Here is a 12591-nt window from a genome sequence, read left to right as displayed (position 1 = left end):
GCCCCCCCCCCCCGCTGGTTCCCGCTTCTCCGCCCCCTTCCTTCTCCCCCCTCCCCGCCGGCGCCCATCCGCCCTTCTCCTCACGCACCCGGCCTCGTCTCTGTAGTCTCTGCACTTGTCTCCCATTAAGGTCCCATCCATGGGGGGGCGGAAGCGGGAGCGCAAGGCTGCCGTCGAGGAGGACACCTCCCTGTCGGAGAGTGACGGGCCCCGCCAGCCCGATGGGGATGAGGAGGAGAGCACAGCCCTCAGCATCAACGAGGAGATGCAGCGCATGCTCAACCAGCTGTGAGTCCGCAGGCCCGCCCGCGGCACCCCGTCTCCCCGAGGCCGGACGCCCCGCCCCCGACAGTGGCCCTCCGCGGGCAGCCAGGCCCCGCCCTCCTTGACGGCGGGTCCCTGTCTCTAGGAGGGAGTATGATTTTGAGGACGACTGTGACAGCCTGACTTGGGAGGAGACTGAGGAGACCCTGCTGCTTTGGGAGGATTTCTCGGGCTATGCCATGGCAGCCGCAGAGGCGCAGGGAGAGGTAACGGCCCCTCCCGGCCGCAGGGCCCCGGCGCTGCCACCTCCCCAGCGGACGCCCGGCCCCTCCCGCCCCTCCCGCTCCTCCCTGCACTCCTTGCTGCTTTCCGTCTGTGGCCTCCATCCTCTACCTGCTTCCCCCTCTTCCTTTATCCTTTCTCTCGGCTTTCTCCAGCTTCCTTTAACCGGACTCTCTCTCTCTTCCCCGCCTCGGCCCTGTGGAATGCCCCCATCCCACCCTCCCCATCGGCCTCCCCCTTGCTTCCCTTTCTGCTCCAGCAGCAGGAAGATAGTTTGGAGAAGGTGATTAAAGACACGGAGTCCCTGTTCAAAACCCGGGAGAAAGAATATCAGGAGACCATTGACCAGATAGAGGTAAGGCCGGGGGTTTGTGAAGCCACCACCGGGGAGACCCCAGACACCGGGCCTCCTCCTTTCTCTTGTGGGGGTGGGGCCTTAGGACCTCAGGCTCTGGCGGGGTCGGACAGGTGTGGGTTCCAGTCTCAGCCCTGTCGCTTCCAACTTCTGCGGGGCTGCGTACGCCCTCTGAGCCTGTTTCTCTGTCAGGCGGGATCTTAATCGTACCTCCCTCGCAGGCTTGTCTGAAGATCAGATGAAATGGGGCACGTGTAGAGCTGAGGGCAGTGCCTGTCTCCTAGGAAGCTTACTGCTTTTATGGTTATCACTACGACTGTCCGCGCGGTCGCGGAAGTGGACTCGAACTTTGCTGTTTCTTCAGCTCAGCCCTTCATCAGAAGGAGGAACCTCTGATGTCATTCTGTAGCCTGGAGGGACCTTTTCGAGTATGGGAAGCTGGTGCTCTAACTTAGAGCTAGGTCTGCAGGGCTGCAGCGGGTTTGTGGCGCCCTGGGCAGAGGAGCAGCGGGCAGGGCCGGACGCTGTTCTTGGCAGCCTCCTTTCCCACTCCTGGAGAGGGTCCTTCTGAGCCCTGAGTGCCCCGGCTTGGGGAAGAGGCCCATGAGCTTCTGTAACTTTTGGCCTCTCTTCAAGACCATGTGGCATATTTATACCCTTGCTGTTCTCACACTGCCAGCATTTCGAGAAGGAAGTTGACAGATGATTTTCCTACGTGCACATTCTCCCAACACACATCCCATGATCCTGCTCCTTGAAGCCAAACCTGCTTTTGTTTCTTGCCCAGGCAGACAGGCTGAGTTTTAAAGGCCTGCAGCCATGTGTCTGCTCCCCGCTGAGGAGAGGGGAGGGGAGAGCCGCTTTCTGTCCACTCATGGACACCCATCTGGCAGTCTCCCTCTTGTCTTGCAGGAGGATGGCTTTAGGAGAGGTGTTGGGAGAGCTAACAGGGGCCTTTGGGTGCCCTGCTGGCCCTGGTGACCCATCTCGGCGTGCCTGGGATGGAAGCAAGGAGCATTTCCCATTACCGGCAGTAAAGCCAGGGCCCAGGTGGAAGGTGGGAGGGAGTTCCTGCTGTCCTGTCTCCTTCACTTCCGTCGAGTCCCAGCCCTACCCCTCCCTCCAGTCACACAGCAAGGCTGGGGTCTTCCGTGGAGGCTGTTGGGTACCTCCTGGCGGGTGGCGGCCGCCTCCCTCACGTGTGAAGTAAGGAGACACGTACGGATGTGTAGAGGCAACTGGTGGTGGTCCTGGCCTTATCTTTGAATAGAATGTATGTGCTTCATTTCCTTCTTTCCTGTCCTCGTGAGTGATGGGCTCCAGAAGCTAGCCCCTTCCCCTCCCGCTCTCCTTAGCTGGAGAACCTGGGGTGCTGGCGGCGGCCAGTCTGCGCGGGAGCTGGTGACCTCACTTATCTTCCTGGACTGAGCAGCTGACTCTGGCATCCAGGCTGCCATGTGAGCGGCACCCGCTAGGGCTCCCGACCCACCCGGGCCACCTCCCTTCCGTCTGGCCCCGTGACCCCTTTCCTCCTTCCTCCGAGTTCCCAGCCTCTCCCTGTCCAGTTTGGATTAGTTCTGGGTGGTTTCCTCTATCCAATTCGGATCACTCACGGGTAGTTTCCTACCCTTTCTCTTTGCTCCCAGGCAGTCAAGCAAATCACCTCCAAGCAGTTTTATTCTGCCTCTCCTTTTGGCCGCCTGTCCTTTGTACCCAATACAAAGAGAGGCAGCAGATCATCTCTGGCCCAGATCTTTTCCGCCTTCACCCCGCCTCTCAGCTCTGCCTCTGCGAGGGAGGCCATATTTCCTTGATTCGGAGCCCACATTTCCCACATGGAACATTTCTTGAATCGGGATACATCTTCTAACCGGTGGGACGTTGGGTGTGGCAGCAGTCTTCCTGTGAGACGCTGAGAACAGCTCACACCAGAGACAAGAGCCATCAGGGGAGGATCGCGCCTCTTTCAGCAGCGCGGGCAGGTCTCCTCCTTTGTGCCGGGAGGCTTGTCACGACTTCGCGAGGTTCACTAAGTCATTTCCCAGCGTGGTGCTGGGCATGCACAGGCAGAGATGAATAAGAGCCAGGGCCAGCCTTCCAGAAACACCCAAATGAGTGAGGGAAACGGTGCAGCGTTGCACGGGGCCACGCGGGAAGCCCGGGGAGGGGGAGCCAGGCCGCGCACAGACGGCCGCCTCGGGCTGTCCTGCCCACACTTTGGTTCCTCTCAGCGAGGGTCTGTGGCAAGAACGCGGGCTCCTCTGCAGGCAAAGATTGCCAGGCAAACTAGAAAGAATGCTAGTCCAGTAGGCGCCTTCTGGCTGCTCAGACCGAGTTTTCAATCTGAGCCCTCGCCCACGGCTGCCTGGGCCCCCCGCCGGGTGGCGTTCTTGGCGTGTGCGCCTCCTGGGGGTGCGGGCTGGAGACCCCGCTGACCTGCTCGGCCCTGCCTTGCCCCTGCCGCAGCTGGAGCTGGCCACGGCCAAGAACGACATGAACCGCCACTTGCACGAGTACATGGAGATGTGCAGCATGAAGCGCGGCCTGGACGTGCAGATGGAGACCTGCCGCCGACTCATCACCCAGTCGGGAGACCGGTGAGGACTGCCCCTGGCGGCTGGGGCCTGGCCCGCCTTCCCCCGTGTGTCTTCCTCGGGGACAAGCCCTGCACGCCCATGTCGAGGTGGGGCTCTTGCGGGAGGGCGCCTGGTGTGTCTGGCCCAGCGCCACAGCCTTCTCGCCCGCAGCAGTGGGACGCTGGGTGCACGTCCACGCGTGGCTGCACGGCCGAGACCTCCCAATGCCACCAGCTCGGGGGGTCCCCTGGTTAGAAGCAGCTCGAAACTGCCAAGGAACAGAAGACGTGTGGGGGCAGATTTCTGTCTAAAGTCAGGGCCACAGTTCATGCCTTTGACCCGGTATAAGTTCTGCCTCTAAAAAAAAAGTAAATTTTAAAAAGTCCAAAAATACTACAGGTAGACATAAAGCTGGGGCCATCAAGCCTGTGCACTTGGCTCAGGCAGCATCTCTCCTACTGTGATTTGAGATTTATTTTTTTTAGATTTTATTTATTGGGGGGGGGGAGAGGGAGAGAGCATGAGTGGGGGGAGGGGGCAGAGGGAGAGGAAGAAGCAGGCTCCCTGCTGAGCAAGGAACCTGATGTGGGACTCGATCCCAGGACCTCGAGATCATGACCTGAGCGAAAGTCAAATGCTTAGCGGACTGAGCCACCCAGGTGTGCCCCTGTAATTTGAGATCTTTCTGAACTCTGAGCCTCCCAGAGTCCCCAAGATAAAGACAGGGTCTATCTCCCACATCAGGGTGGGCTGCGGGAGCTTTCTTTCCCTTCCCCACTTCCCTCACCCTGCACCTCACCCCTGTGGCCCCCCTGGCCTTGCCTGAGCTGGAGAAAAAGGCCACAGGAGAGAAGAATGCCAACCTCATCATGATTCTTGCCTGCCCCAGGGTGAAAACTGGTGTTTTTTTTCTAGAAAGTCTCCTGCTTTCGCTGCGGTCCCGCTTAGCGACCCGCCGCCGCCGCCAAGCGAGGCTGAGGACTCCGATCGTGATGTCTCATCTGATAGCTCCATGAGATAGGGACCTGCCTCCAGCTTGGCGCCTGGGCCCCGGGGGCACCACCCTGCTGGGAACTCACCGAGGCAGAGGGGTGGGGGGTTCACAGAAGGGGAACATCACTCGTCCCACCGCACCAAGCCTTGCCCCTGGGGACTGGGACCCTCCTCCCTTGGGCTTCCTGCCTTTGACCTTGGCCTCCAGGGTTCTAAGGTGTCTGGAGCGAGGCTTAGCCCGCCTGTCCCAGGCGACTCCCACCACAGCCGGGGCTCTCCTGCCTTCATGTGTGGGTGTCTGCTACTTTCTCATCTTTAAAATGCTGCTGGAGCGATTGTGGCCCCTTACTTTCTCCATTGAGTAAGGACTGTGATTGTCAGATCTTCCTTCCGTTTCTGTGGCCTCAAGCCAGCTCACGGTCTGGATCTGTACTGGTGCTAACTGGCCCAGGCACTGGTATGAAGTGGAGGAAGCTGGACGTTGCATGGCTTGTGCAACACGTACCGGGGGAGAGGGCCTCCCTCCGCGGCGCAGGTGGAGGAGGTCGGACTGGGCGCTCTGCGGAGGCAGTGAAGTGGCTGCGACCCTGCCCTTGGGCAGTGCCTGCCTTCAGGGGACCTTAGTGCCTCGGGTCTGGGCGGCTTCTGGATCTGACCGGGTGCAGCATCGTGGAGGGAGATGGAAGCCCTTGCTTGTTTCCCAGTCAGAGCTGAGTGGCAGAGAAAAAGGCGAAGCTGCTTGTGTGTGTGTGCACGTGTGCGTGTGTGCCTGTGTGTGCGTGTGCCTGTGTGCGCGTGTGCCTGTGTGTGCGTGCGCCTGTGTATGTGCGCTCAGGGCCTCAGTCTCTTCAAGTATCAGCTGAAGATGTGCCTCCTCCGTGTCTGTCACACACCGAGAGCAACAGGCTAAGACGTCCCGGACTTGGAAAAGCCTGGGAGAAACTGGGGGCACGTGAATGAGGACATGTCAGCCTAACTGCCGGAGGGAGGCCGAGCGGACATTGGAATGGAATCTTCAATAATAATCAAACTGGAGAGTATTTATCGAACACTTTCGTGTCACTGTTTTAAGCACTTTCTGGTGGTGGCTACTTGATCCCTGCTGGGAGGTGTGCCCTGCTTTTCATCACCTTACACAGGACCAGGTGCCGGCCTGTGCCTCCGCCCCCCAAGCCCTCACCCACAGACCATGGCAGCGATCCCCCTTACATGCCACCTTGAGTCCTGGAGGTGGCGTTACCCCATTTTCCGGATCACTCACTACACTGGTTATACAGCTGACCGAATAGAATTGTTCCAGAAGACCTGGAGGGGCTGGGCGCTGGCGTATCTGTTTACAGATGGCAGTAACTAGGGCCCACGAAAGTAAAGAACTCAGCCTGGACCGCACAGCTGTGAGGCAGTGGAATTCGCTCCCTGGCAGTCGGCTCCCTAGCAGCAGCCAGGTCACCAGGCAAGGCTGTGAGACTTGCTAGCCCAATTCCAAAGCCCTGACGTCCTGCGCCAAGGTTACCCTCCAGGTGGCTGCAGCCAGGTCATCTGGTGACAAGACGGACTTGTCCTCTGACATCATGTTGCGTCAAGTAGCACCTAGGGGCTTTGGAGGGGCACTAAGCCAAAGCGAGGACCAGTGGCCCTCAGAAGTGAGTGCAGTGCACACGCCTTTGTGAGGGAGGCTCTCAGGCCCACGACCTCCAGGGGAGTTTATGCCTGGTCGCGGTACACTGGGTCTTTCTTGGGTACCATCAGCAAGACTGATTTCTCTTTGGCACACAGCCTAGCTCCCCTCCTCCTCATCCCAGGCCCTGGAATAAGCTAGAACATTCAAAGAGCTGGCTGGGTACAGTATACTTTATTGATGGTACATGACAAGGTAGGGCTCCCCAAGCCCCTCCCCTTCTTCAGGGGGTCTGGGATGGAAACAGTAGAGGTCGGGAGATTCTCAGTGTTTCGGGGGATAAGTTGGGGCAGGGATTCCCCAGCAGCTGAGGGCCTCTCTCTTCCTCTTGCTGGGTTGGTGGTCCAGGGGGCTCTTACTCCTTGGAGGCCATGTGGACCATGAGGTCCACCACCCGGTTGCTGTAGCCAAATTCGTTGTCATACCTGGAAGGAGATCAAGAGTGAAACGCTATTTTCCCGAACTGGCCACCAGAGGGCGCGAGACTCGAGTCCCTTTCCTAGGTGTTGCTCCACATGCGGCCACATACCAGGAAATGAGCTTGACAAAGTGGTCATTGAGAGCAATGCCAGCGCCGGCATCAAAGGTGGAAGAATGAGTGTCACTGTTAAAGTCGCAGGAGACAACCTGGTCCTCCGTGTACCCCAGGATGCCCTTGAGGGGGCCCTCTGATGCCTGCTTCACCACCTTCTTGATGTCGTCATATTTGGCCTAACGAGGTAAAAATAAGATGGTCATTCAAGTTCCAGTCTTGCTGCTTTCCCCCAGACACAAATTCCTAGCCCGCCACCTTTTCCAACCCACACTTACAGCTTTCTCCAGGCGGCAGGTCAGATCCACAACGGACACGTTGGGGGTGGGGACACGGAAGGCCATGCCAGTGAGCTTCCTACAGACAGGGGGAAACAGGCTCAGCACCACTCCTCCTGGCCACCCCCAGGTGCCCAGGGCAGAAAAGCAGCAAGGAACCTCACCCGTTCAGCTCAGGGATGACCTTGCCTACAGCCTTGGCCGCGCCAGTGGAAGCAGGGATGATGTTCTGGGCAGCCCCTCGGCCATCACGCCACAGCTTCCCAGAGGGGCCGTCCACGGTCTTCTGGGTGGCAGTGATGGCATGGACGGTGGTCTGGAAACATGGGGGAAGGAGTGAGGGCCTGCACAGTCCTCATCACCTCACCCGCCCTTGGGAAGAATTACGGGATAGAGTGACCTGACCTTGGAACCCCCAAGGCCCCAGCGCACCCCCCAGCCTAGGACCATGTTCTAAGCAGAAAGAAAGATGGAGTCCTGGGTGAGAAATCAATGGGCTCTGGACACTTTGCCCATCACGCATACCATGAGTCCCTCCACGATGCCGAAGTTGTCATGGATGACCTTGGCCAGAGGAGCCAAGCAGTTGGTGGTACAGGAAGCATTGCTGAAAAGAGGGAGGCACGTCAAGGGCAAGCAGGTCCATCTTGTTGCACACAGTACTATCAGACCACTTCACTCCCCTCTCCGCTCCCGTGTCATGCTCACCTGACAATCTTGAGGGAGTTGTCATACTTCTCATGGTTCACACCCATCACGAACATGGGGGCATCAGCAGAAGGAGCAGAGATGATGACCCTCTTGGCCCCGCCCTTCAGGTGAGCCTGCAGCAGAAGAGTCACCATAATCCAGGTGCTCCCTTCCCTGGTCTGAGCCTGTGGTGCACATTCTTCTCGCCACACCAAACCCCAGGGTCAACCCCCTCCCATCTTCAGTCTCCCTGGCACTCACCCCAGCCTTCTCCATGGTCGTGAAGACCCCAGTGGACTCCACAACATACTCAGCACCAGCATCACCCCATTTGATGTTGGCGGGATCTCGCCTGCAAGGGAAGACGAGATGCCAATTCAGGGACGTGGGGTACAACGTACCCAAGGTGGTCACCCATCCTAGCACCCCCCTCAAAGCGAATTTCTTTCTGTTCCATCTTCCACACTTACTCCTGGAAGATGGAGATGGACTTTCCATTGATGACAAGTTTCCCGTTCTCAGCCTTGACTGTGCCGTGGAATTTGCCGTGGGTGGAATCGTACTGGAACATGTAGACCTGGAGGAAGGGGGAAGGAGGGCAGTGAGGGGCTGCGCTTTAGCCGGCTCTGCTCCGACAGCGGCTGAAGGGGCAGCACTCACCATGTAGTTGAGGTCAATGAAGGGGTCATTGATGGCGACAATATCCACTTTGCCAGAGTTAAAAGCAGCCCTGGTGACCAGGCGCCCAATACGGCCAAATCTAAGAAAGACAAGGGGTGAGCAGGAATGGGGGGGGGGGACGACGACGACGACGACGACAGAGAATCCTCCTGGGCATGGAAGCAGCCCGAGGCCAACGCATCCTCTTTCAGGGGTTAGAAAATGGCACTTCCTTGCCACCAGGGAAGTCCCAGGAGGTCTGATTTTATCCTCCTGCGTAACCCCGCCAGGACAGGCTGGCTTTACAGCATGGCCAAGAAGCGAAGCCTGCCCAAGAGGTGATTAGGTTCGAACACTTGCCCAACTCCCTAGTGTCTACAAGTCCTACCAGGAGAAACGGCAGTGCAGGGCATGGTCTGGCCACTCCCACAGTCTGGGCACATGGCATTTATCACCCCTACTATCTGTGCCCTGAGAACGCTTGTGCTGGTCTGGCCCAGCTTCAGGATACACCCTCTGGGCAGCAAAGACTTGCACAGTTAGCACCACCAAGCTCAAAGGGCAAGAGTAAAGGTCAGAAATTAAGTGGACAGGGAAAGCCCATCCCTTCCTCCAAAATGGAAAGAGGAGGAGAAAAAGGAGTCCTTCTCAACCCCCTAATCTCAGGGCTCTAGTTCGCTAAGCTGCCTGTCCTTGCAAGCCTTCTTCTAAAAATCAGGAGCAGGAGCAACAGCTGTGTGTGCGCGCGTGTGTGTGGGGGGGTGAGAGGTAAAAGAGGGTAGAAGCCCAGGCCCCCAGCTGCAGAAAGGTCAGGCAGCTATATTTAACCCCAGATTAGAGTGGAGTGGGGATCTGATTTCTGGAAGACGGCATGGGAAGAAGGGCAGGATTCCCAAGGCTCACGGACACCTAATCCTCCCAGTGACCTTTATAGCCTTGGCTTTTGGGGTTGGGTCAGCTCTAGGCACCGAAGGAAGAAGAGAGCTTCGAGGAGAGCCAGTGTGATGGCAGGGGCTGCTGCCGCAGGAGCCATTTTGTGGTGGAAAATTTCTAACTACCCATGACTCAGCTTCCCCAACATGGCACTAAGCTGCAGCTACCACACCTCTCCACATGAAGAAAAAAGAAAAAAAAATGGAAGAAAAAAAAGACAGGACTCCGCTAAACCCACGTTTCTGATTCATCAGAGGACCATCCAGGAAGAGCATCCTTGAGGGAAATTTGGCTGGCAGCTTAAGGGACGGTCTGTGGTCGGAGTTCTGAGGTCCAGCTCTTTCGAGAGCAGGGCTGGGGGAAGCCTTGCCTCACCTGGCTTACGGGACAGAGGCGACTCCACCCCGCTGAGGCAAGACGAGGAGGGTTAGTCATAGGCGAGGAAGGAGGAAGGGTGAAGAGCTACGCGAGGTTGCCTAACGGTGGTTCCTTCGCTTCCTTCCCCGTTGCAACATGGCGGCTGGGTTACCGCAAACCAGCCCTCCCGGCGGGCTGCGCACCCAGCCGAGCCCCGGGAGCCCCGGAGGGGGCGGGGGAGGGGCGCCTCCTCGGCACGTGACCCCGCAGGGCGCGAAAGCAAAGAAAGAAGCCCCGGCCGGGGGATTAAAGGGATGACTAAGCCGGGATGGCGGTGCTGCCGAGGATCGGAGGCAGGTGGGAGGGGAAGGCTGCGCGCGGCTCGAACCCGCAAGGGCGGCCTTGCAGGAGGCGCCACAGCCGGGGATGGGGTGGGGGCCACGAGGCCCTCTGGGGCGAGAGCCTCCGCCAGGTCAGAACACCGACCTTGAGTTCTCCTTGGGGGTGGGGGGGGTAGGACCACCGCACCGCGTCCCCCACGCGCTCGCCCGGGGCCGCAGGATTCGATGCCCCACCCTACCCCACCCCCGAACTCACCCGTTCACTCCGACCTTCACCATCGTGTCTCGGGGACGCGGCTGCAGGCAGAGAAAGGCGAGCATTAGAGCGCGGGGGCGGGCGGCGGCTGCAGTCCGGCCGCTGTCCTCCCCTCCCCCCAGGCCTCCATTCCCACCCCGCGCTCGGGCACGTCCGTCCTCCCGCCCCTTCAATGCGGAGGTCCGGCCGGGCACACCCGACCGCGACCACGGCCGCGCAGCCCACCCCGGCTCCGCGAGCGCCCCCGGTCCCCTTCGGAGCCGTGCCCGGGCCTCTCGCGGCTCCCCTCCGCCTGGCTTTGCGGGGTTTTACCTGGCACTGCACGGGAAGATGCGGCTATCTGTCGAACGGGGAGGAGCAGAGAGCACCAGCGGAGGCTGCAGGCTCAATTTATACCTCCGGGACGCGGCGGGGGGGCGTGGGGGCGTGGGGGCGCAGGCCCCGCCTCCCGCCGGCTTGCCCAGTCGCGGCCCGAGGGCGCGGAGGCCTGAGCTACGTGCGCCCGTAAAGCCGCGAGTAGCTGGGCCCGCTTTTTTTTTTGGACCCGCCTGCTTCTTCCAGTGTGCACGCACCAAACGTGTGGGCTAGGGACGGAATGGGGGAGGGGACTGAGACCAGCCCAGTGGAGGAGGTGATCGCTAATGGCACTCGTGGGCACCCTGTGGGCTTGCAGGAGACTGTGGGCCCCAGGACGGGGCTCCTGGTGGCAACGGAAGGCCTCCGAGAGCCAGGGCCGTTCAAGTTGCTGCACAGACGAAATGGGAGGACTTTGGGAGCTGGTGGGATGGGGAATTGGAGCCGGAGCCGGGACCCCTCGCGGTTGCACGCGGCCACCCCCCTCCCCTTTCTTTTAGAGGCTGAGAGGCGGGAAGGCTGAGGAACTTCTCCTCAAGGCTCTTCGGTAGCGGCGGAGGAACCGCAGAGGAAAAGGCACGGGAAGGGTCAGCCCGCCTCCTGCCGGGCTCTGCCCAGCCCCCACTTCCCCCTACCCAGGGCCTGGCTCCCAGCCTCCCTGGGCCGGGGGCCTGGGCTGGCACTGGGCAGTGGGGGCCTGGAGAGGAAGGAGACTCGGGAGGTGGCTGGGGGGTGGGGAGCGGTTTCTGCACTGAAGGTCACGCTGTCCTGCAAGCTCGGGCAGCCCGGAGAGCTGATAATTGGGGCGGACAAACCAGGCCCTGTGTGCACCAGCTGCTCTCCCCCAGGCGGGGCTGGGGCACAGGGGGAGGACGAGAGGCCGGAGGCCTCCCACAGAGTCGCTCCTGGGAGACCTGCGTGCTGTGCCGCCCAAGCCGGAGACAGTGCCCCTTTCACCGTCTCCAGCCCCCACCAGAGAGCGGGACGTGAGGGCGGAAGTCCCTCCCCATCCTGGGACGTGCCAGCCAGCCCGAGCCAGGGACTCCCCTTCCCTGCCTGGGCCCGGGGATGTTGGGGGCAGTGCGAAGCGTCCAGAAGAGGGAAGAAATTGGGAGGTCTTGGGCACGTGGTGGGAACCGGCCTCCAGCCCCACGCGAGGTAGAGGGAGGGATCCATTCCCCTCCAACAGTCCGGAGCCCCAGCTGAGCCGGTTTTGCCAGCTGAGGATGGAAGAGGGGCTGTATTCAGAACGCTTGAGATGAACCAGGGTTTAGAAGGGGGTGGGGTGGAATGGACGTGGCCCATCAGCAGGTGCTGGGGACTGGGGACCCAGGGGCCTCTTTGCTGGCCCAGCGTAACCTGAGACCAGCCCCCTTTTCTAGCTGAAGAGCCTGTGGCTAAGTTTAGCCTGTCTGGCGATAACCTTTGCTTAAAAGGCAGAGAGCATACTCTCCAGCACCAACTCCAACCCCAGTCCCTGCCCTTTCTGGGATTGCCTTCCCTCCTTGGGGCCCCAGAGCCAAGTCTATGTCTGTCTGGCAGCCATGTGCTTGGTTGGTTCCCAGGCTTTTCACGAACCCCAAGAGCAGGGCCAGAGGACACCTAATGGTGACAGGAGGTGGGGAGGACCACAGGCAGTCTGCTGGGGTAGGGGTTCAGCCGCTGATCTAACCGTTCCATGCCTGCTCAGGCTCAACCAGGACCATTAATTCTTTCCCTGGAACAGGCCTTAGGAGCCCCTCGATGCTCCCATACTATCTAGAATGTGTGTCTGAAGTCCCATCTTCCCTTTTGCTGCATGTGTGTCTTTTTCCATTAGTGTCTTCTGCCAAAAAGGGAGCTTGGTGCCCATGGAGCGTTACTGATGCAGCCTGCCGTTGTCATGACAGCAAAGACACCAGTGTTGTCATGAGAGCACGCTCACTGCCTCACGGTCCAGGTGACTCAGCAGAACACACTTGGGGAGCTGAGGGGGTGGGCAGGCTAAAGCAGTGCCTGCGTGAGGGGCTGACTTCCCACAGACCCTCTAACAGTAAAGCGAT

The 12591-nt window shown here is 59.9% G+C and overlaps 2 protein-coding genes across 10 annotated transcripts in view; one reads left to right on the top strand and one right to left on the bottom strand.

Moving 5' to 3' along the window:
- The window catches only part of IFFO1 (intermediate filament family orphan 1), a 12385-nt gene extending 6875 nt beyond the window's left edge, over positions 1 to 5510 (top strand). For 3 of the 9 annotated variants that reach the window (XM_040642076.1, XM_040642078.1, XM_040642074.1), the window contains 5 exons: positions 131 to 288; positions 410 to 530; positions 806 to 901; positions 3368 to 3498; positions 4393 to 5510. In XM_040642076.1, coding sequence (XP_040498010.1) covers positions 131 to 288; positions 410 to 530; positions 806 to 901; positions 3368 to 3498; positions 4393 to 4498 — 612 coding nt within the window. In that variant the 3' untranslated portion in view covers positions 4499 to 5510. Of the gene's footprint in view, positions 1 to 106; positions 289 to 409; positions 531 to 805; positions 902 to 3367; positions 3499 to 4392 lie in introns of all 9 variants that reach the window. The other 6 variants (XM_040642079.1, XM_040642077.1, XM_040642075.1 and 3 more) reach the window with 3 other exon arrangements.
- A 793-nt stretch (positions 5511 to 6303) lies between these two features.
- On the bottom strand, positions 6304 to 10618 carry GAPDH (glyceraldehyde-3-phosphate dehydrogenase). Its single transcript, XM_040642080.1, has 11 exons — positions 10508 to 10618; positions 10196 to 10236; positions 8309 to 8408; positions 8119 to 8225; positions 7910 to 8000; positions 7667 to 7782; positions 7484 to 7565; positions 7123 to 7274; positions 6959 to 7037; positions 6678 to 6859; positions 6304 to 6573 (listed from the first exon to the last, which is right to left on the bottom strand). The coding sequence occupies exons 2-11, from the start codon at positions 10216 to 10218 to the stop codon at positions 6504 to 6506; spliced, it is 1002 nt and encodes a 333-aa protein (XP_040498014.1). The 5' UTR covers positions 10219 to 10236; positions 10508 to 10618; the 3' UTR covers positions 6304 to 6503.
- Between the last annotated feature and the right edge of the window lie 1973 nt (positions 10619 to 12591).

This window comes from Ursus maritimus, unplaced genomic scaffold (assembly GCF_017311325.1).
Source record: "Ursus maritimus isolate PB19 unplaced genomic scaffold, ASM1731132v1 scaffold_26, whole genome shotgun sequence".
In the NCBI taxonomy this organism is placed as follows: Eukaryota; Metazoa; Chordata; class Mammalia; order Carnivora; family Ursidae; genus Ursus; species Ursus maritimus.
The sequence above is the reverse complement of the archived record's forward strand: the minus strand, read 5'-3'. Positions and strand labels throughout refer to the sequence as shown.